This window comes from Bombus fervidus, chromosome 6 (genome assembly GCF_041682495.2).
Source record: "Bombus fervidus isolate BK054 chromosome 6, iyBomFerv1, whole genome shotgun sequence".
Classification (NCBI taxonomy): Eukaryota; Metazoa; Arthropoda; class Insecta; order Hymenoptera; family Apidae; genus Bombus; species Bombus fervidus.
In genome coordinates this window covers 13424534-13447817 of record NC_091522.1, presented here as the reverse complement: position 1 = coordinate 13447817, position 23284 = coordinate 13424534, and the positions used below count along the sequence as shown (strand labels likewise).

Below are 23284 nucleotides of genomic sequence, written 5' to 3'. Positions count from 1 at the left end.
GAAAAAGCCAAAGCTACCGATGCAATCACACGCTATTCGGGACGAATCGAAAACGAAAGTCGAGAGATAGGCGATATCGAGAGAGCGTACGTCTGTGATGTTTCGCAACGTCGTTGAAACGGTCTTTTCGCTTGGCATGTAAGTGGGATTGGCACAGATTTTTCCAAGGTTTTAACACGGGACAATTTATCGTTCGTTCGATCGATGGAAAAGAAGGTCGAACGAATCTATCGGAGCAAAGAATAAAAGTATCGAAAAGGCTTCGGTCATCTGTAAATCAGTCCGAAAGGGTTACATTACGTTTTCGAACGATTTCTGTGTAAGGACTGGTGGGTAATCGGTGCGATTTTCTCGCTGTCGAGTTGCGTTCGCAAGAAAGGAACAAATAGGCCGATTATCGGTCAAAGGAACTCTTTATTGTACGCGCATTATTAAATTGTATACAATCGCATCCATTCCAAATCTTACACACGCACATTGCTTCTTCTAATAATACTGTGACGGAGGTGTTACAGTTGCTGTGGATATTCAAATTATCTACTAATTAAATAGAGGCAACGTTATAAATAAATTATTGACCCGCTTAATCTACCGATTAAATTACATTTTTCGCGCGATTAAGAACAATTATTCCGTTGTCTTTGCCACGAACACTCCGACGTAATTCTTGGCGTTAAAGCGACTCGTCTCGATAGTATACTAAGCGTGAATAAAATACAGTCACCGAATCGATGTCGAATTGGTCTGTTACGGCTGATCTTCGTATCGCGGCCGTTCTGGATCGCGAGTCGCGTTTTTACGTTTGACTTGAAATCGCGTCTCAAAAGCGGATCAACTCGTAAATCCGTTCTCTTCGGTGTCTGCTACAAAGAAACATAGAGATTTTTAACGACGAGACAACGATCAATGTTGCGATAAGATTGAATCCGGAATTAAATCCGTTGGTAGTCTGATCCGGTCCAAGTTTCGATCATCGATAGAGCAAGGTAAATGTCAACGTTCGTTCACTTGCAAACCGTGATCCATTCCTCGACGGTACAGTTCTGACATTGCACGAAGCAACACCAGTGAAACTTGCATCTACATTTTTCGACGCGTCGTTGTCTCACGACGTTGTAACCTCTGCCGCAACACAGGCTGCTGCATCCGTCTCCACCGGAACTGGTCTTGTTGCAAGTCCGACCTGCGGTGCCTGGGATGTCCGCGCTTGGATCCCTCTCGCAAAAGTTTGGAGACTTTTGGTAGTAAAATAGCTGCTTGGCTAGATCTCGCGGTCTTCTCTTACGTCCTGCTCCGTTTCCGCCGCCGCCGCCGCCGCCCGATCCTCCGCGATGTTTCCTCTGCCTCTGGCGATCCGGCCTCCTCCTTCGCGATCCTCTCACTCTGGTCAAAGAGGTCACGCTTCCTAAGTCGTTGCTCTGCGCGACTAATACGGCGTTTCGAAAGCGATCCTTGAGCGTTTTGCCGACTATTCGGAAGTCCGGCGCCACTTTCCAGCAGGTCTTGAGCTCGCAGGAACCAGACATACCGTGGCATTTACAGCGCACTTGCATATTGCTCGCCACCGCCTGAAATTTGACCGATTGCCGTGTCGTGATCGAATAATAGGGGAAAGGGAGGAGGCAAAGTTCGACGAATTAAACGACAATCACGAGGATCGAAGGAAAAAAGGTACGTCGCGACTGTCGACGAACGGTTATGGAACGCGGTTCGGTGTAGCGAGTGCGCGAGGAATGGCCAAGAGTCGCATGAACAGCGGCTGAAGAGAAAGGGGGGCAATTTCTTTTAAACAAAGAGGTGTCGCGTACAAAACAGTTAATGAGTCTACGACTGGGTGGTCCAGCCCCGGGCTTCGTCTTAATAACGTCGAGGCGAGACCGAGCGTGGAGAGGTGCATAGTGGAGAGGAGCGGACTGGGCTGTACTCCTACCCCTCCTCTCCACCCCTATTCATCGCTTTCTTTTTCCCTCTCTCGTTCCTTTCCCGCTTCGTTTTCTTTCTTTTCGCGTTGCTCTAGCACCAGCAGGCAAGAATCACCGTTAAAACGCGAAGAATCAGCGGAACCTGATGGAACGAACAAAAATACCGGGAGAAGAAGTATATTGTCACGGAATGAAATATTTATCGCGAGAGAGCAAGACTCCGGCAGAAGGAAGACGAATGACAGAGGACAGAGAGGGAGAATGAAAGGGAAGATTAATCAAACGGCTTACCAAGCGGCCAGCTTGATTGTTGTGGAGATTGACCATCGACTGTATATCCCCGGCCCTCTCGCGCGTATCTAGGAACTGTCTCGAGAACTCCATGCCGTAGTCGAGGTTGTGAGAGCAGCCGCCCCACTTCCATTGGGTGCCCCTGGCCTTGGCAGGCGGCTTACCCTTGTAGCTCGACGGGTCGCATCCGCAGGAGAGCAACCGTCCCATGCTGCACGCGCGGGCCACGCTGTGCGCCACCCCAGCTGCGGAAATTGCGAACGCGAACGCGGTTTCCCTGTAACCTGCAACCAACAATCTTTTTTCATTCGATGCTCCCTTTTGCGCGTCGGTAAAGTATCGACGCGATCACGGTTGTCACGGGAGATTAGGTCAACGTGATTAGAAACGATCGTTCGAAGCTAAAGTCGCTATCGATTATCCTTTTCCTAATGCGTACGTTCCTTCGATATCGAACGGTGGTTTTCGTGTACGATGGAAACGAAGGGGAACGCGATCGAGAGACACGCGGACCGGTTAGCAAATTGCCGCTTGTCCACGGTGACGCCGGTCTACGGACGAGAGTAATATACGCAACGCGACAGCGGCGATCACGTTCGTCGCTTCTACCGTGAGCAATGAGAACGCGAACCAGCGGGACACCGTGGAGCCGAGCTTCCGTAGAAGGAGCTTCGGTAGCGAGTTCGACGGATCGTTGGACGGATCGGCCGACAGACAGCCATCAGACGAAGTTCAGAGGTAGATTATTCAGCCGTCCGTCAAAACAAAGCGTGGCCATCAGCAGCGGCGGCCGGCGGGCATTCATTGACTGCATGTATAAACGATCTCACGCTGGGGTTCCCGAAGACGCAATGCCAAACTCTGACTGCGATCACCTCGACCTCCGCTCCATCTCTCGATGTTTTCCGCCAATTTTACGTTCGTTTTTCGACTATCGTTCCATCTCACTGCAAATTCGAACGATTTTCGATCGTTTTCTTTAGCTTCTAGTGCTTGGCGCACACGCTGGATCATCGACGAGATCGAACGAAATCGAGCAAAGTCGAAACTCGACCAGAGAGGAAAGGATCCTGAAGGTGGATTTCGATCGATGCTTGCAGGTAGAATTTGGAAATTCGTCCATCGACGAATAAAAGGTTTAGGTTGGGCCAGTTCGATAAGTAATGCGACGTTAAACGCACTTTTTCTTCGCTGCCTCCAAGGCCTCTGGTCTCCGAAGCGTCGCTGGAGTCGGATTGACGGATGGCCGATCGTCAAACCGCAATGGTGGCTGTCAACTTACAAACGATACGACACACGACTGCCGGTGGGTATGGAATACGCGGTCGAAACTGTCCCTTTCTCCTCGACTGTTCGACAATGCCCACACATTACTCTACCCCACCTCTTAGGCCCAGAAAGAGCTACTCCAATCCGCGAATACCGGGCGGTATTTGCAGTATTCATGAGAACGAGATACCGGGGAGACGCGCTAAAGGCACATTCGAAAGGATTTGTGGTATTCGTTCTCGACACCCGATGAGCCACTGCGCTGTCGTTACGTCGTCCCCCTTCGACAAGCTGCCCTTTTGTCCGTTCCGTTTCGAGACCAGGTTCCGAACGCGACTCGCGTCAAGGCCCGGCCAACAAACTGCGCGTCCAGTTCCACGCGATTTTCAACGGTTCTCTCTAATTTCGCCTGCATCGCGTCGTATCGGAACGCGTCGCGTCCGTGGAGCGATCGTTTCATCGGGACCATCGTACAAGTGGAGAAACTTTGCGTCGTGATTTCGTTCGATGTTCTCCGAATGTCTCCTTTTACCTCGAAAGATGTTGCGGCGCGGCGCGGCATCGTCTTCGAACGACGGATTCGTGGACGGACCGATCGACCGACAGGACGGATCCGTTTCGGAGAACGAGATCGGACAGCTGGTGCTCGATTACGTCGCCCTTCGTCGACCGTACGAAACCTGGCGACGTTAAAGAGTCGACACCGAGGCAAAGTATCGAGCATACGACGCGACGAGCAGACTTTTTTCCAGATCGTTGTTCCGATAGAAACGTTGACGACGAAGAACGATCGAGGGGCCCCCGGTCGAATTCTGCCGCAGCGGCGGATATCACGTTCTCCGTTTCGAAGGATGATAACCTTCTTCGTCCGGCGAGGACCGGCTTTCCAGTCGAAAGAGAACGAAAACAGCTCTTTATATGGACTCACGGTGGGAGGGGTGGCTGAAAGCTTGCGCTTTATACGGCTATTGGCAGCAACTGTTTTATAATGCAGATAACTGTTGGAGGGCTGCAGCTACTGTAACTGCCGTTGCTGTTGCTTCTGCTTGTGCTGTTCGGTGGTAAGAGGAGCACAGGGGACTCGTAATAAATCCTCCACGGGGAGTTGTACGTCTCTTGTGTCGGACAGTGGAGAAGCCGAGGTGGAAGGAAGAAGAGAACGAGGCTGAGGTGCACAACAGAGGGCCACGCTGCCTCTTTACTCTTCGGCTCTTGACGCAGGCACGCGGTGACGGATGGCGCACAGGCCTTACCCTGCTACCCTGTGTCAAGCCCAAATCACTGTTTAGATAACTCAATAGATAGCGTAGCTGGTACGCGCACTCGGTAATGTTTACGGGAGCGTGTGCCTTCTTCTTCGTCGCGTCGTTTCAACTTTAACGCTTGTCTTAACCCTTCGGTTACCAACTCTCGACTCGTATCTTTTTGACCTTAATATCAACGATCCGTTGATTTTTATACTCGATTATAGGCTCGAGGCAGGCGAGACTTTACGTTTTCGCTATAGCCATCCGAAACGTAAAAATTTGTTAAATGTCTCGGTCGAACGTACGAAATTTCGTCGAAGAGATTGATAAAATTTAGACCTCGTTTCGAGACGATCCTGCCGTATTTCGGATTGTAAATAACTTTGCTGTTTCTGGCGAGCAAGCGAACGGTGCGTAGCGCGCCTTGTGTGGGCCTCTGGCTCAGAAGAAGGCCTCTGGGACGGAAGAAGAGAAAGAAGAGGACCGTTTCGTGTACATTTCATAATACATTAAGTCGTTTTGCCGGGGTTTAACGAATACGTGGCAAAAGTGAGACGTGCCGAAGGACAGGACGAGAGAGAGAGGAGGCGAAGAGAGAGAGAGAGGCAACGGGGCGAGCTGGAGTCGAGAGGATGAAAGAAGAAGCAACGAGAGGACCGTGTCCGAGAGATTTAACGACGCGCGTTCTCTTCGAGATACGTAGCCAGCACGAATTTGACACGGTGGATTTCTCGAACGACCGCGGACCCTCACCTGGCCACCGATGTCGTTTCTTAAAAAGCTGGAACCGTTGGTAATGGCGAAGTACGGGCCGTTTCTCGGAAGCTGCTGCCCTCTGACTTCGAAGTCGAACTCCAACGACGATCGACCTCCTTCGGTCTTTCCTCGAATATTGGCCCGCAAGACGACCAACGATCGGAAGAGCACTTGCTTCGCGTCCACTTTCTTTCGTCGAAACTTTGAAATTTGGAGAGCGAGCGCGAGTCGACACGCGTCTCGAGTCGTCGCGTCGTTTGAAATAACTCCGGAAAAAGTTGTGGAATCGACACCTTTTGTTGACCGGTGAGCAAAAAAAGGTGTACCGATCCACGGAGACAGATAACGAGAAGACAGACGTGGCGGGCACCGAGATCGTGGCTGCGGACGATCTTAAGCTTTCAGGTCAGGTGCGCTCGATGTCGCGCTCTCGCGCACTCGTCCGACACGATATATGTTTCCTCTTTCGACGCACGTACGCGCCACGACGAATTTATATGTCACACTGGAATAGGACAGTCGAGGGGCAATCTCTTTTCTTCTCGTCTCGGCCGGTCTCCTCTCCCGCTCCCGCTTGTGGATTTGGGACAGGTTCTCGGAGCTGGTCGCAACCAAGGCACACACACCGTATTCTGATTTAAGGAAGCATGTCCGTCTCTCGCCTACGCCGGTTCGTCGACGTCAACGACGTCGTAAAAGATTTCACCTTTTCCCCGGTTTCCGAGGCTCGATCCGCTCCGAGTAAGAGAGACCGTGCTTCACCTATGTTCGCGGCCATTTAAACTTTTTTAGGTCGTGCGACGTTTCGTCGTTGTGTATCACGCGCGCGCTCGCGATCCCGCTTCTCTCTTACCTCTCTGAAAGAGTACGCTGCTCTGCTGTGTTCGGATTCTAGGCGTCAGGGTCGAACAGTTCCACCTGTGCCACATGAACTGATGCTGACACTCGTCTATCGCCATTTGCAGCCCTTTGATCGCAGCCACCGTCACGTCCGGATTTCTGTTGCATAGCTCGCGTTGCTCCTTCGTCACTCCTGGTATACCGTTGCAGACGACGGCATCGCCGCTCACCCAATCGTCTACGGAGTTGCTCATTAAGCAGGTTGCGCTGCAAATCAAACGTAAATTTACCAATTAAATTCGAATTCGCGCGGAGATGGTCGGTTTTTCGTGAATGCGGTCGCGCACGATCCTTTGAGTGATTCTGCTTCCAGGGAATTTAGCCGAAGGCATTCCTCGTACTTATGGCACGCCGCAATCTTCTTTCGATCCCTCGTTTCGCTCTCTGCAACTGTGTTACCACGTGTTCACCTCTGTTATCGAATTGCCGATCGTGAACGCGGCTGCTTTTGGATTCATCGTTGATTAATCGAACTCTGCCTTTAAGTAGCCCAAACGTAAAATTATTCTACAACCGCTTTGCGCCGATATCCTTTCGGACCGAGTTCGTTGCACCGCGCTCGCGCTTTAATACGTACTCGCGTACATCTAGCACTCGTCGTCTGCTTTCCATTAGACAATTTTACGAGGCCGGGGTCAAAGATGCAGATAGCTCTCAAAGAACCAGCCGAATATCTGCTCGTCTTTTTCATGGTTCGTATCCCTACCTCGTATCGGTTGTTTCGGTTGCTACCCTTTTTCCAGCCCCCATTCGTTCTGTGTCCTTTCGCATCGTCGCGATAACGCCATTCGTATCTCGGAAGAAGAGCTCTTAAAGCCTTATCTTAATCGTTAGCTTCTATCTAGCGGTGTTTGGCGTTACCAAATACCCGATGTTAATTAATTTCCACGTGAAATGCGACCAAATGGAAAGTATCGCGAGTACTTTGAGACGCACAAAGTCGATGGAGAAAGGGGCGCGACGTTTCGTCGAATGTTCGTTCGACGAGGAACGAGGACGGTAACGCGTCCCGTTGCAGCGACGGAAGAAGAGATTTAGCTGTACGTCGCGGAGTCGGTTTATTCGTTGGTGACCGGTCGATGTGGTCAATTTTTTTGCGGAGGGATTTTCAGCGTCTTTCGGAGTCTGGAAGGATGTCACGGACGGGTGCAAGATTCTCGGTGGGTCGGTTATCTGCGGGTACAAATTAGTCGACGAGCTTCTCCTAAAGTAAAAGCTGTGTATAGCACCCGCGCGAACGTGGAAAAGAGAGAAAAGAGAGGTATAAAGGGATCTCGGAGGACAAAAGAAAAAGGAAGAACGTATCCAGAGGATGCGGACGATGCGGCGAAGGTGGTGGCTGTGGTGGTGGTGTGTTGTCGGTGGCGAGGAGAAGGTCCTGGCAGCTCGGTTTCTACGTAGTGTGGGAAAGGACGGTGGAGGAAGACCGAGATTTTAGGGTCGCAGAGGTTATTGAGGGCTCCCATTACCGATACACCGTTGCATCGCTGTTATCTTTCGCGCTATTGATGATCTACCGAAAGCAGATTAATGATCTTTACTTCTCGAAACAAATTACCAAAGACATCGCGTACCTGTGCCAGTCTGACCGAGTCCAGGGATTCCTCCCGTTACCTTTCCTCTCCATTACTCCTTTGTTGTTTCTCATTTTTACCCTTCCCCTTTTTCGCCCGTGTCGTCGCACGGGAAAACAAATAGGACCTTGGACTTTTATCTTTCGGCTCGCAGCGTACGTATCGTACGTATGGTACGCGCGTACGTATCGAGGAAATATGTAATAAGGGAGAGAGAGAGGCTGATCTCCCTCGGTTCATATCTTTGGATCGTGTTCTCCGAACTCGTGGGAAATCGTCGAGCAAATCAAAGGTCGAAGACGCGAGAGCGCGTCCTGCATTTTTGCAATGATCCAAGGGGTCGCCGAAGAATCCAAGATGGCGTCGGTGATGCACGTGTTTTATTTAACTTGTTTGCAAGGAAACGGACGAGAGAAAGAGCGAGAGGGGCATGGAGAGAGAATCACGGAACGGAATTTCGCGTTTAATGGAGGTATACCCGCGGAGAGAGAACTCGTTACGAGTGACTCGCGAGAATTCCTGCGGTAGATATCGAATCGCTTTGCTTGTCTTATTTTCGCGCGAAGCGAATGGGTCGCTTCCACCGGTTGGTCGTATCGCGTCCCGATGTTTTCGGTCGATCGCCGGTTCGGAAGCCGCGGCGAAAGACGGCGAAAGTGCGTCGAGAGGATGCAGATTGAATGGACGAAAGGGACGAGGTGGAGACGTATTCTATACGGTGTCGAGGGAAATTGGTGTAACAGCGATTGAGTGTTAAGCGGCCGTGTCGCGCAAACTGGTTTATCGGGCATTACATCACGGGAATTATTCGCGATGCCGTAATTCAATGCCGTTCCGTAAATACGTCGAAGCGCACGCGTACCTATATCTACGCGCGTGCATGCGAGCAGCGTGTCGGTGCACGTACGGCCTTGTTCCCGGATGCTGTTTGTAATTATTTACGAGAAGCCGCGTGGGCACGAAGGAGAGTACGCCGGACGCTTCGTAGTGGTCGGACCGCGCCGTACCTACGCCTGTAGGCACTTCTATCTCAAAGACACAACATTGTCACAGATAGTGGAGAATGTTTGTCGTTTCGTGTACCGAGGACAAGAGCGAATCGTATTCTTGGAAGTAACCGGCGAAGGAATTTATCGCGATTCCTGGAACTATCCTCCGCGTTTAACTTCACGTTCCGGAAAATGGCCGATTTCCTTCGCTGTTCGTTTAAAGGATGTTGGTCACGCGAAACGAACCGACCACCGAGCGCCCCTTTGGCCAAAGAAAGATTCGATTAGAGCGTGCAAGGCGTTCGACACAGTGCCAGCCAGTATCGAAGAGGTATAATGAAGATCGCAGCGGGATCGTTCGTTGTTCGTGGCACGGAGCTGCTTGAAAGGGCCTATTTGCACTCCGTCATTGTACTCTGCTCCGAACCGTCGATGCGACCGCCGTCGAGACGAAGCGTCTCTATTGACAGATTTTTTCTGTAAGAGATGGAAAGAGAAGAGGAGCGAAGAGAACGAGCAGGAGGATGAAATCGGAGTCGCGTTGCCACCGGGTTTGTCGATTCTTACCAACCGATTGTACGCGACCGTCTCGAATTATCGTCTCCTTTATCCCTCCGTTCTTTTTTCCTTCTCTTCGACATCTCGTAGCACTTACTTTTGTCGTTTCACACCTCTTTTGTTCTCAAAGTAAATACGATTCACAGCGATGACTCTATCGTGTATCGCGTAGGAGAGGTAAGGGCAGCGGGTGAGTTTCGCGAGATCAAAGACAGATTCGCATCTGTGTTCAACGTCCAATTTATCTTGCTGCGGTATGCGGTATACGATGACCGTGGCCCGGTCTAAAATAAATAAATATTCTCGATCGAAGCTGAAACCATGACGGGACGATACAAGATATCGAACGGAAATGATCTTGTTCGCGAGTCGAACATGCGGTACGATGATTATAATAACAAATCAAGCAGGATAAGATAAAGGGGACGAATTTCGGCGCAGGCTCTACTTACCGACGATTCTCAAAGAGAATCAGCAACAGGGCAATGGTAGGTCCGATTCTAATGGCGATCCTAGACGGTGGTCCTTCGTAGACGCGTCCTGATCGAGAAGGAGGCATCCTGTCATCGCCCCGAGGACGTCTCTTATTCTTTGCGCGGTTTGCCCACTTTAAAAGAGTCGAGTGCGACCCCTCGTCCAAGGCTGCACACCCCTAGCACCCGAACGGAAGAACCCCTCGCTCGAGAGACGACGATGCCGTCTCTCTTTCTTTCTTTTCCTCTGTTTCTGTACGGTTTTTTTTTTTTCGAATCCCTCTCCTACTCTTCGTCTCCCGTCTCTGGCGCGGTGCCTGTGATCAGCAGCCTGGCACGCGTCGAGGACTCCTCCTCGCCCCGGGCACCGGCGCTTCTGCTTTGACGTTCCGTACGATTCGAGAGCTTCCAGCTTCGCCGCTTCGAGGGGTCGCTCCGAAAACTACCCCGGGACAATATCCTCGATGACGATCGAACGGTTCGTCGACCGACCACCGTAGATTTTCACCCCGTTCTCTTCGTCCTTTCTTTTCCTTCTCTTCTCTTTCCTGTTCCTTGGTTTCTCCGCTACCGGAAGTAGTTTTCGCTGATTCTCGAGGATACGATAGTCGATCACCTTTGGTCTACGAACGTCGTTGCTTCTTCTTTCTTGTCTTTGGAGAAAAAATACTGTTGGTATCGATCGAAACACGAAAATACCTTGTCTGTTTCGTCTTCCGAGTTACTTCGGCGAGTTCTCGTTCTCGTACTTCACTGACACTGCTGCGGCGATCGTCGCGAACGTAGCACCGATACGTCGTCGAGATTAAACATGTTAGCGTAACTCCCTTTTCCGCGATCGATCTAGTCCCGTGGATATTTCACATCCCACGAAACGAGAGGACACTTCCGGATCCGAAGGAAGAACGACGAATAACCGTTTATCCTCGGCCGACGACGAAAACGCCCGTCGCGACACCCTTGTCCGCCGCGCTCGTTCTCACGTATCGTGGCATCCTGTCAGTGGTGCTCGCACCCTCCACAATGTCGAGTACTAGTTCTGTTATGCGGATCCGCGTTTCTTCGAGATGTTGTGTCTGATCTCTCGATTCGGGCTCGGCGTTATCGAGGCGTGGACCGGACGCGCAAACGTGCCAAAGAAAAAGAAGAAGACCGACGGCGGTTCGGTACTTCCGGTGTGTGCGCGCGTTCACGGCGAAGTGTCAAGCTCAAATAAAAGAAAAGTCGCCCTCCGGGATCTCTTTCTCCTCCCACGCACACATCCCCCTCCTTCGGCTTGCCTTCCTCTTCCACCGTTGGTCTGGTTCGTTCTTTCTTTCTCTTACTCGCGCGCGTACCACCGTGGCTATCGTTTCGTCCGTGTAAACAGTCGAATAGCAAACTTCCCGTGGTCGCGTTAAGCGGCGGCGACGGCAACGGCAACGGCAACGGCGACGATGATGACAACGATGACAACGACGACGACGACGACGACGACGACGACGACAACGACGACGACGACCACGGCACCGAGCACGATACCGGGCAGGATACCGAGCGCGCGCGTGTCGTCCAACGATCAGCCGTCGCGTTGGTATGTTCCGAGGCGAAGGAACGTTGCTTGGACGACGGTGTCGCTTGGAATCGGAGAAACGGTCACCGGCGCGCGGATTAACGCGAAAAAGAGTGGCGAGGTCGAGAGGAGCCGAGAAAAAGAGAAACGAGAAGGGGTGGAAAGAGCGGAAGGACGCGGTATGCGATAAAAAGGAGATGGAAAAAAAGAAACGTGGGGTCCGCGCGAACACGGCGAAGAAGGAGAGGAAGGGAAGAAGAGCGTCGATGGAAAGGAGTAACGAAGGGTGAAACCTTGGAGATCGAAGAGAGGGAGAAGGGCTGCTCGATAAACCGAGACCGGACCGCGATAGCGAGCGCGATGGCCGAAGATTCGCGAGAAAGAGACCACGCAGGACCACGCACTTTCGTTGTCCCTGTGTTCCTGCGTTCGTTATCCCGACACGCTACTGCGAGCCAAAGAAGAGATGGACAGAATCTGATGATTCCACCTCCGTTCAAGCCCGACGAGGAGCTGTCAGGGAGATCGGTCTGTCTATGATGAACTCGGTGCGCAGTGCGCGGCTACGGGGGCCCTCCTCGCCCTCCCATAGGGAGAGAAAGGAGAGATAGGGAGCGGTAGGCACGAAGAAACCAACTACCCCCCCACCATAACCACCACCATCTAGACACGACCACCACTACCGTCGGCCACCACCCTGAGATTCAAACCGAGAGACGAGGACGCACGATCGCAAGTGAAACTACCAACGGAGATGGAAAGACGCGCGAGACCGAGGGACCGACATCGACAGAGACGAACCGAGACGGAGCGCAGAACGAACCAGAGATGGACGGAGAACCTGAGAAAGAAATAGAATGAGATGGTCAAACGGAGGAGAGCCCGTAGGCTGCTTCTGCATCTCCCTCTCTTTCCTCCCACTTTCGACCATCTTTTTCCCTCCGATTCTCTTTACGTCTCTCTTCTCTCTTCGTTCCTCTTCCTCCCACTGCCCTCTCTCTTGCCCTCTTTCCCTCTTTCTCGAACGATTGCCTGAAAACGCCTCTTCGTGGACCAACAGGTATTTCGCGTCGACGATCCGATTGTTTTACACCTTGCCACTTCCTCTCTTTCTCGCACCGCCGCCACGTCCGTGAAACGTTGTTGGTTCGCGAAATCGATCGTTAAAGTCGTTCCTTCGCGATGATGATTCACAACCGTGTCCGCTGCGACGATTCATCTGCGAACGTTCGTTGGGAATTACGCGCGCTCCAACGACCGAACGCTACACTTCTGTTCCTTCTTTGCCAAGAGGAAGGAAGAAGAAGGAGAAAGAGCGGAAGACAGGACGGAAGGAAGGAAGGAAGGAAAGAAGAAAGGGAGGTTGCCCTTGATCACGTGGCAGGAAAAGTAGGAGGAGCGAACTTCCCCTACCTGGCATCCCTTGGAGGATGCTCAATCGGCATAATTGAGGTTTATCTCGTTCCCCGACTCCGCTTTCCGCCTACTCAACCCTGCCGTTTGTTTCCCTCCCGTTCTTCGCTCGTTTCCGTGCAATTCTGTTACGCGCGCGCACATTCCGCTGAATCGCGCGCAGGGGTTGCGCCGTTCCTTCGTCGCTAAAATACTTCTGGTTACTTCCTCGACGGAAGCGAAATCCGCTCGTGCATCGTCCGTGCACCCCGTATCCAAATGAAAGGAAATTAACGATTCGCGGACTCCTACGTTTCACCTACTTTTACCGGCTCGGCGGGCCATCGCGTCTCTTCTTCGTTCGCAGCCAATTAGCCAGGCTTTCGATAGAACGATCGACGAACGAACATCCGTCTCGGTTTCGCGATTACAAGGGATGAAGCGAGGGAACTCTCGACTCCCCCTTGGATCCACGTTTCCGTTCCCCTTCGTTCCACCTTTGACCAGTCCTTTGTCCTTTTTCCTCTATCGTTCCTTCGGTTCGATCGTGTCAGTCGAAGAGCAGATTTCACGGACGTGGTCGCTGAGCTGGCAATTAGTCGCAACGACCCCGTTCACGTTGCTCCGGCATAGTTACCCCAACGTGCCACGTGGTCGAAGATCAAACGACATCCTGAATCAAAGCGTACTCGGTCGGGGTCTCCAGAGGATCGCCAGAAACGCGGATCGAAACGCATGGAACTCGTTTGACGATGCTCGTGCCGCGATTTACCTCTGTCTAATTAGAATTCATGTTCCTCCGCGATAAACGGAAACGCGCCGCTTCGCGATCGAACGAGAAACGAGAAACGTCTGGCGAGCGTGAACCTCTCTCACTATCGTATCGGTTTTCCTGTTTTATCTCGTACGGTACTCTGCCGTTTGTTCGCTCGTCATTCGTCCGCCTAAGAAGATAACGGTGATTCAACGAAACTCGCGCGATTCCGCGCGCCACGATAATCTTTAGTCGTAGCGAGTTAGAAACCACGGCGGAGATCGGGCGTCTCGTTCGATCTTGGGGGAATCGGAATCGTAGTTGAGGGAAAAGGAAAGTCCGTCTCGAATGCCTCGTTCGCTCGAGGGCAACTCGACGTTCTCCGAGTAAATGAATTTCGTAGTCGAGGCAGTAGCGCACTTCTCCGCGAGCGATATCGTTAAAAAGTGTTTGTCGGGGCACGCGGGCCGATGCGCGATCCGATTTTTTTTATTCTTGCACGTAAGAGCCAACGACCACGTTCCATTCGTTAGGTAGTGGACGCTCATTGCCGAGCCAGGTACCTCACTGCGATAAGATCGTTCGTGCTTCCAGAGGAGTTTCTCCTCCTTCTCCGTTCCTCCGCTTTCGTTGGCTTCTCTCTTTCTTCTTGAATCGTTCTCCCTCTCCTTTTCAACGTGTACCCTCTGTCATCCTATCTGGGTGCATTACTTATCGGACTATCGAGTGTCCTGACCATGATCTTGGCACGCGAGCAGCGATACCATCGAACCACTCGATCATCCTATCGCCGTGCAATGCGCCCTGGTGCACTGCTGCTCGGAAGCCTAATTGGCCGGCGTTCAAAAAGGGGTACAAACCCTCTCTCACTTTCTCTCTCTCTGCCTCGCGTTCTTCCTTTCTCTTTCTTTTTCTTCTGTTTTTTCCCCCCTATTTAACTCGGCTCTCTCGTTGCTCCGCTTTGCGCAAGAACGCGTCTATTTATGAGTTTCGTCGTATTTGATTTCACGTACGTTGGGTACTACGATTCGAGCGTAACGTTGACGGAAAGAAAACTACCGACGTCTGGTCGAGCGTCGTTCGCGTGTCACGCTCTCGCTTGTGTCAGCCCCTTGAAGGTATGAAAATCCCGATAAACGAATTATCTGTCACCGCGAAGGGTATCACGTACTTATCTCGCTTTCTTTCTCAACAGTCTCGCGCGTCTAGTTCAACTGGTCGACCTCCTCTCTGTTGTAATTAGTTTCCCCCCTTTCGACCGATTTTACAAACGCGGTCCGGCTGATTCGTCAGAGACGCGTTTCGCTTCGCTTTTCGTGCCAGAAAAACGATCACGTTTCGAGCGTGATAATCGATCGATTCCCGCACGGCGTGTCACGACTCGTTTCCACGAGACGAGACGAGACGAGGCCCAGGTCTTTTTCGATTCTCGATTGATTGAGACGTCGATCGGTTAACCGAGCGAGAAATCCCTAACGAGAAGCGCGGAGAAAGCCGCGCGACTTATCGTTTTGCCATCACGAGCCGACGATCGCGCCAACTATAAACGGCGCGTTCATTGTTCGCTATGGATCGGTTCGAAACGAGAGCGTAGCCGGTCCCGATTAAAAGATACGCCGTGTCGGCGCGAGAGAAGCCTAGCAATTCCAGCGATCCGCTCACCATGGAAACGGTGGAAGCTGTGGGAGCCGAGACAGAGAACTGTCCGGAATGTTTTAATAATATGCATTCCTGCCGGGTGAACGCCGAAAGCTTCTCGGGGGTTGCATTGTACCCTTCGCAGCCTGCTTTACAATAACTATGATATAATTAACCAGCTATTTTTCTCGGCCGAAAGAATGCGTGTTTGTCGAACAACCACGACAATGATTCGAGCGTAGGTTTGTAAAGGTAACGCGATACATTTATGGAAGCGATATTAAAAAGGGAAGAAGAATAAGAACAGGGAGGGACAGAGAGAGAGAGAGAGGAGAAGAGAGAAAGAGAGAGAAGGCAGGTCGAAAAGGAACACGGTAGAAGGAAAGTCGAACTCGTCTGAACGCCCTACTTCCTATTGCGTTTAAGGACGAACATTGTGCGCTTTGACGAACGCATCCGAGGACGAATTTACTGGATGCTCGACCGGCCCCGTCATTAAGTATTATGTCGTAGAACGGTGCGTCAAGTGAGCGCAACACCCACGTTCCATAGAAGAAAGAAGAGAGAAAGGTGCGTGCACGTCGTCGTCACGCCCCCATCCTTTTAACGAGCTCGTTGCCTTGTTCCTTGCGATTATTTCGGTACGGAGCGTACCGTGGAGGAACGCGTACGATGAAAAGGTACGTCCGCAGTGATGCGGGGAACCGACCGGAAAAGAATCGAAGAGGTGTTCCCGGGAAGAGCGAAGCGGCGCGACGCGTCCACCGTCCCGGGAACGAACGATTTCGTTCGATCGCGACTCCTCGTTTGACCCAGATTCCCGCGCTACTCCATTCGCCGGAGTGGATCGTGGACTCGAGAACCGGTAGGAATGGGTTTCGCGATCACGATCTCGGACGAAGGCGCGTAAAACGGCCGACGTGAAAGGGCAGCCCATTCATTCGAGTACGAAACGCGTCGTTGAACGGCTGTCGATCGAGAGACGTTCTTCTTTCTTCGGAAACGATGCGTGTCGAAGAGAGACGGGAGGATCGTCCAGCCCCCAAAGAAAGGATCTTCTCGGTATTTTTCGCTGGCGCGATTTCGAAGCTATTGCAGGATGAGCAGCAGCGCCGGTCAAAAAGATATCCGTTTCAAAATGGTAACGCTCGATCGCACGATCCACCAAGAGATACCGAACGCGGATGATCGGCTATCGTTTCTGTTAAAAGCCACTTGTTGAAGTGCGTTCGGGCATGATCGATTTGCCGGCTAAAAGTAGCTCCCGGATAATCTGCTTTCGAGGATCATAGGCGTTCCAACTGTTTATTATTCGCCAGTACGAGCCTGTGCTTGCTCGCATCTCGCTGAAAAACTCGAAAAGAACTCGTTTGTTCCCTGTGCTCTCGTGCGTATCCAGACGCACGCATCTGTAAAATGTCCCGACACTTCAAAGAAGTTTTACCCAAGCAGCAACTAGAAAATACGGCAACTATCGGCTTCGGTTTTCCAACCTTTCGCAAAACGCTGCCCGGTGTTGCTTCTTTTGCACCGGCTCGTCTCGCGGACAATGCCGCTTTCGATACGGAACAGGGTACTTCGTCGTGGCCGGGTACGTCCGGAGGCCGATACACGTCGATCCAGCGTAATGACTTAAGAGGATAAGAGGATCTCGACGAGAAGAGATCGCTTCCGAGTTTCCCATTGTTCTCGTCGTTTGTACCTCGAGCTGGACGCGTGTAACGAGCTACGTTCCACTGGATGGATGTTTTTCGCACAAAGCGATCCTTGATTATCGACGAACGCGAAGGAATTTTCAAAGTGGCTGATAAACGAGAGCGTACGCGAAGAAAGGCGGTGGCTCGGACGAGGTTCGAGCATTTCAGCGGAGGTAGTCGGAGGGATAGGAAATGGCGTAGCTGAAAATAAGGAGCATCCACGGATGAGGAATGGTAGCCAGAGTGATCGAGGGAAGGCCAGAGAGGCGATGGGCCACCATGCTCGCCTATTATGGCAAAGGAGCCATGGGGATTCGAAGAGTGGCCCTCGACCAACGGCAATTCGAATAAATAAAGAGGGAAAATAAGATATATGCGCGTGGGTGTGGCGGCAGGCGGGACCCAGGCTCATTGCCACCTCCGAAGCTGTCGGATCTCACACTCCCTGTAGATGCGGAGCTATCTTGCCATGCATATATATCTACGTATGTATGTATCTATACATGTATATAGCTCCGGCTCGATCCTATAGATCGGACAGTTTCCTTCCTTCTCTACCCATTCAGTTAGTCGGCGATTCTTGTCTTTCGATTACCGCTTCGTGACTACAGATTACTCTTTCGTCGATTATATCATATTATTTCCTGGTCGTTTTATCGAAGTTTCAATTAGGAGAGCGACGGGCAAAGGGATACGTGTATAATTTGAATTAGAACGATGAGAATCGGTGATACAAGCGTGTCCCAAGATCGAGCAGGAGGAAGCCTAATCGTCGATGTTCTACTCGCAGCCAGATCCGATTAGGATCTCGACACCCACACCGAGATCGTCGAAGAAACGCGTTCCTTTCCTTTAACCCTACTCTCCCTCCGTCCCACTTCTTCCCTTTGAATCCCGTTGTTTCTCTTAGTATCTGTAGCGTTGTCTGCATTTAGTTGGTATGTTAAATACGCAACGAAGGGGTACGCAAAAGGTTTCAAAGGAACGTCGAGTAAAACGGAAGGAAGGGGGACCGATAAAACGAGTTTATTGGCTCGTTTGTTCTGGAAGGTGGCGGTTTCTTTGTCGCGACTAGTAACGATCGTTTTACTACCGGTTTCAACGATTAGGGCTATCGTGACGTTTCGCGAATAAAGAGAAAAAAGTAAAGAGAGTCGGCGAATGATTTACCGGTCGTAAACGATCGTAATCAACCCGAGCCCCGACTTCGAGCCGGTGTATCGACCACTTCGTAGTGTCCGAGAATTACAAAGAGAAATATATTAGTTAATATAATATAGATACTTTATATTTGGCTGGACGACGCGACGATGCAGCGTTTGGCCGGAGATCGCGGTGATGCGCGTTTTTATGCCGCTATCGTGGAAGATCGGGAAAGGCGAACATCAGCGACTGGGTAAGGGAAGGTGAACGCGAACGCGAACACGGTACGCGAGACTCGCGTCGGAAGACGGGGGTATCCCTTTCTCTGCGTGAACCTTTTTCGATTCGCGACCAGCCGCGAAGACAAGCTGATGAAAATTGATCGAACAAAGAAGTGTTAATTGCGTTATTACGGGCCGAACGGCTTATCGAGCCTTCACCCGTCTACCGAAACGATCGCGATCTTATCGGTTCGCGTCGACCATTGTACGATTATTAAATACGATGATGCGGCTCTATTATCCGAGCGCCGTTCGATGCGATCGGTGAGAGTCGATCGGATCGTAGCCAGTGCCACGAAAGATCGAGAGGAGTATCAAAGTGGCGCGCGGTAGGTCCGTCGTCTCGCCCTACCGTGATTTCATCGCCGACAGATTTCTGTTGCCGGTTAATCCGTTATTCAAAGTATCAACGTTGAAACGTCACGGCGGTTCGCCGAGTGACGCGTAACGTTGTAATAGCCGATCGTTGGCTGCTTATCGCGAGACGTGTGTTCATCTCCGCGAGTCGTAAACAGCACGAGACGTTGTTCCTGTTTCGCGATTTCAGCGAATCGGACGCGAGACCACCCGCCGATCTACGTGGACAACCAGACTTACGCGTTTCTTCGCAGGCCGTTCGCTGTCGATCGAGATTCACGATTTCTCGATCGACGTTCCAACCACCCGTTGAGTCCCAGGGGATTCGTCCCAGGATTTATCGCGATCCATTCGTTGCACTTGCATCGATTACAACGATATAACGTAGGTTTTACGCGAATCGGTCTGCATGCGCGATTCCTTCGCGAACCTTGTCGTTTCTTTTCTGTTCTTTTCGTCGCGTCTCGTTAGACGCATTCCTTCGTATTCTTTCGCCGACCATTATCGAACCTCGCGTTAGAGTTACGCGCATTAGCTATCGAAAATTGTGGCGCGGATTCGATCGCGCCTCTGCAAAACGTTGTTGCTTTCTCGTCACGCGGCGGTTTATTCTAGATGAAAGGGTTGGTCGGAAGTCGCGTCGTTCGAACGTTCGCGCGCAGACTAATCGATACTTAATCGTGAGGCGCTCTCGAACTCACGTACACGTACACGTGCGTGCAGCACGTGCGAGAAACACGTGTCACGTGCTTGCGACGGCCAGTGAGCACACACGGGGAATACCTATACGTACGCGCGAGCACACGCTCGATCCGAGAGCCGGTTAATTTCTTTCTAGCTCCCCTTCTCTCTCTTTTCGCCGTCTGTTGCCTGGTACAGGCTTTCGCGAAAGAAGTCAAGAGGGACGAGAAACGAGCAACGTTTATTAACGTTTTGTTTGTACATCTCGATTAGAGCTAATCGATCCTCCGGCAAAATGAGGCATAATATAGAGCCGTGGCGGGCTCATAAATACTCATTTGTGCGGGTAGTCGTTGCTCCGTCTCTCTTCCTCTTGTTCTTCTACTTTGCTTTGGCTTTCGCTGTCCAGCGACGTTTTCACCACCGCCCAAGTCGACTTCGTTACGCTTATACGGGTGGCAGATTCGGATATATGAATTTGTGTACATAATTAATGAGCGATTTTAGCTCGTAACTATATTTATCGCTGGCTCTCGCAGCAGCTGCCGGGACAGGAGGATTTAATGCGCGATATCTCGTACCTAAGTCGACGAATGACGAACGATACCTGCTATACGGGACGATATCGAACGTACGGATTAGTTTTACAAACTGGCATAGCGTTTGTCGGTGCCCGAGACGGAGAAAGGAAAAGAAGGAACGGAGACGGCGCGCGTTAAGCGTTGCCGAGTACTTAAATCAAAGCGAGTTTCGTTCGTTTGTGACGCACACCACGATGTCACGATAATTGAACGGTGCTGTGCAGATTTTCTATTTCGCCATGCATCGGGTATGTTGCGGCAAATCGATTGCCCGCGAATCGAACCAATTTGCGATTCGTCGCGGCCACGACGTTTGACCCTTTCCCACGCTACCACCTTCTAGATGAGCAAGAAAGTACGTTTCCAAGTTTCTACTTATCGCGGGTAATGACATCGTGACTGCGGAAAGCTGACTAATAGGTGCAGAATGGGCGTCCCTTCAGGGGGAACGTTCTTCCCTGAAAGATTACGGAGGAATTCGATAACTCAATCTTCTCTCGGCTAGAGGTCGCAAAACAGCCGAATCATAGATTCGAAGAGAAAAAACAAAGAGACGAAAGCAAGCACCTATGACGAAGCTGTTCTCGCGCGAGATCGCTCGAACGCTGCGTGTAATGCAACCTTAAAGCTCACAATGAGTTGACCACCTACGGGTATGCAGTCGTAAAAGATGTTTCTCATTGTCTCCCGTCCTGTGGGAACCAATTTTCGTCGAAATCCAGCGAGATAAAGGATTTCATGAATGAAGCCGATCCCCACGGATCCTTTCTATTTTTCTCCCGGTTTCTCTCTGTTATTCCCCTGGATCCTCTCCTTGTATCGCCTATTTTCTCTTTCACCAGCGTTGCGGCTTCTTCGGAACATCTAACGATCGTTTCTAAAGGTGGAGCTTTCTCTCCCCGTCTCTTCTTTTCCCCGCCCTCTATCCTCTTTCTCTCTCTCTCTCTTTCGCTTCCTCGCTTGCTCGATCACTCTTTTTTTTTCCATCCGCTGAACCAGCATTATCTTATAATCGACCGAATGATTCTTCTGTCCGCTAGAATGGCACGACCTGCTGAGCGCACGTTTCACTTTTAATGTCTGTGCCCGTGAGAATGAATCCGACCAATTTGACGACTACTTATTCTCGGACGTGGGCTCTCGTCAACGAGCGAGAGATCTTCCTTTCTTCCGCGTGCGGATTCCCGACGACGATGCCTCGATGTCCGACGCGTGGACCAGAGGCAACTCCAGAAGCGAGTGCACGTTAGAAATTTGGCTAGTGACGACACAGGGAGACAGTATTCCGGCGCTCGGTACCGAACAATTCATTTTTGTATTCGGTTCACCTGATCGCGACGTGTGCGGTCCGTGACGTCATAATTCGGGGCCCCTTCGAGGCGTTCCGCCCCCTTAATGCGGGTTCCGACACCTCTCGACTCCGTGATCCAGCACGCACTTTCCCCTCCGGCCCCCGTCCATCACCCTGCATCCCTTTCCATCCCGATCCACGTCGCTTTTTCTCTCCTTCTTCCCTTTCTCTCCCTTTCGGCCGTTTCTTTCTGTGTTTCAGCAGCGTCGAAGGAAAAGAGGAAGAAGCGAGGAAGGCCGGGAAGGCGGACGACGGTGAAAGAGAGGCGAATCGCGTCTCCTCCCTCCCACCGGCTGGTACTGCCGCAGTCTCGTACCCCTTTTCCCTCCTTGCATCTCGCAGTGACCGAAGATGCCTGGACGGTATATACACCTCGAAGGCGGCCAAGGGGGATATAATGGCTCGGCCGGACTTCACACGATGCCGACCGGTACGTCGGCCCCGAGGATGATACGGACCACGGTCAGAGGGAGAGACGAGGACGAAACAACCGCCGGACCTCCGGGGGAGGACTTTGAATCGCGGAAGGAGCTGCTGCCTCTTCCATCCTTGTCCTTCCCCTCGATTCGCTGGAGCTTGGCGACGAATATCGTTCTGCCTCGCAGACCGCTCACTCGACTTGCAAGGAATCGAGAGAACGCGAGCACACGGTTGCTCCCGCGAATTAGGAGGGCGCGTCGAGAGCGACGTGTGCGTGTCCCGCGACGGAACGCAAGGCAACCCGAAAATAGATGGAAAGATGGAACGAGGAAAGAAAAGAGAGAAGCGGGAGTGGCTGGAGAAGCTCGAGAGGAAGGAAGATTAGGGTATTCGAAGGCGTCGGAGAGAAGTCGACGGTGGGGCCTCTCGTGCAGAACAGTCGGAGGGTGGGCACCGTTAGCCGGTTTTGTACGAGGAGCCCTCGCCGCTGTCAGCCCGCGGGGGCCTTATTTCAAGACCGTACCGAATCAGGCACGACAATCGCTCTAATATCCACACGAATGCCATGCCTGAGGCCCCCGTGGTCCAACAGGTCCCCTCTACTTCCCTCCTCTGCTCTCCCTTTATACCCTCTATCAACAGCCAAGCCATCTTTACCCACGAGTAAGAGATCTCCCTTGTCTTCCTCCTTTTCTTCTGCCTCCTCTTCCTTCACCTCCTCCTCCTCCTCCTTTCCTTCTTTCCCCTTCTCGCGTTCTTTTTTCATTAACCATACGGTGTCGCCGTATTCGCCCCGGCATTTAATCGTTGCATCTTTCGCGTTTCTCGCAACGCACCTTGTTCAGCGTAAGCAGGCGCGCGCGAGCGCCTCTCGTTGCGTCACGATTTAGTCTCCGTTTCGAAGACGAGTCTATTAACGCTTAATGTATTCCCGAGGGTACGTACACACAGGCGCATTCCTCACGGATCGGATTCCAACTTCCGAGACCGAAGCTGGAAAGCTCTTTTATCCGTTCCGATGAAAGGGACTCGTGCATCGTGGCGCGGCTGATAAACGGATTAAGAACTTTAGATCTAATTGGCCCTCGGGCCGATTGTAAAGGAAACCCTCGCCAGTCTTATTGCCAGCCATCAGATTAGGATTCGTTTCCCTATATACCCTTCGAAGCTTATCTCTGTTTTAACGTTGCTTCCAAACCTGTCGTGAAACCTGCTTCTATTTACTCGCGTATCCCTTGGGTTTCAATCGTTTTACGGTCCTCTAATCGCCACTTCCGCATACTTGGTCGGCGTTTGGACCCGACGATGGATCGTTATCGTTTACGTTATCGTCGTTGTTTCCTTTCCACCGAAAATTCGAAACGTTCGATTTTTCATCGGCCGCCCGAATGTTTTTCTTTTTATCTTTCTCTTTCCATTCCTCCTTTCGATCCTCCGGTTCGTCCCGACAAAAGTATT

The 23284-nt window shown here is 51.6% G+C and overlaps 2 protein-coding genes across 4 annotated transcripts in view; one reads left to right on the top strand and one right to left on the bottom strand.

The window, feature by feature from the left end:
* The window catches only part of LOC139988526 (protein Wnt-6), a 54258-nt gene that overhangs the window by 5539 nt on the left and 25435 nt on the right, over positions 1-23284 (top strand). The gene's annotated exons all lie outside the window — the stretch shown is intronic.
* Wnt10 (Wnt oncogene analog 10) lies at positions 384-12125 on the bottom strand. The gene is made up of 4 exons (XM_072004826.1): positions 9959-12125; positions 6339-6592; positions 2214-2497; positions 384-1568 (listed from the first exon to the last, which is right to left on the bottom strand). Exons 1-4 carry the CDS (start codon positions 10063-10065, stop codon positions 1005-1007), a joined length of 1209 nt encoding a protein of 402 aa, XP_071860927.1. The 5' UTR covers positions 10066-12125; the 3' UTR covers positions 384-1004.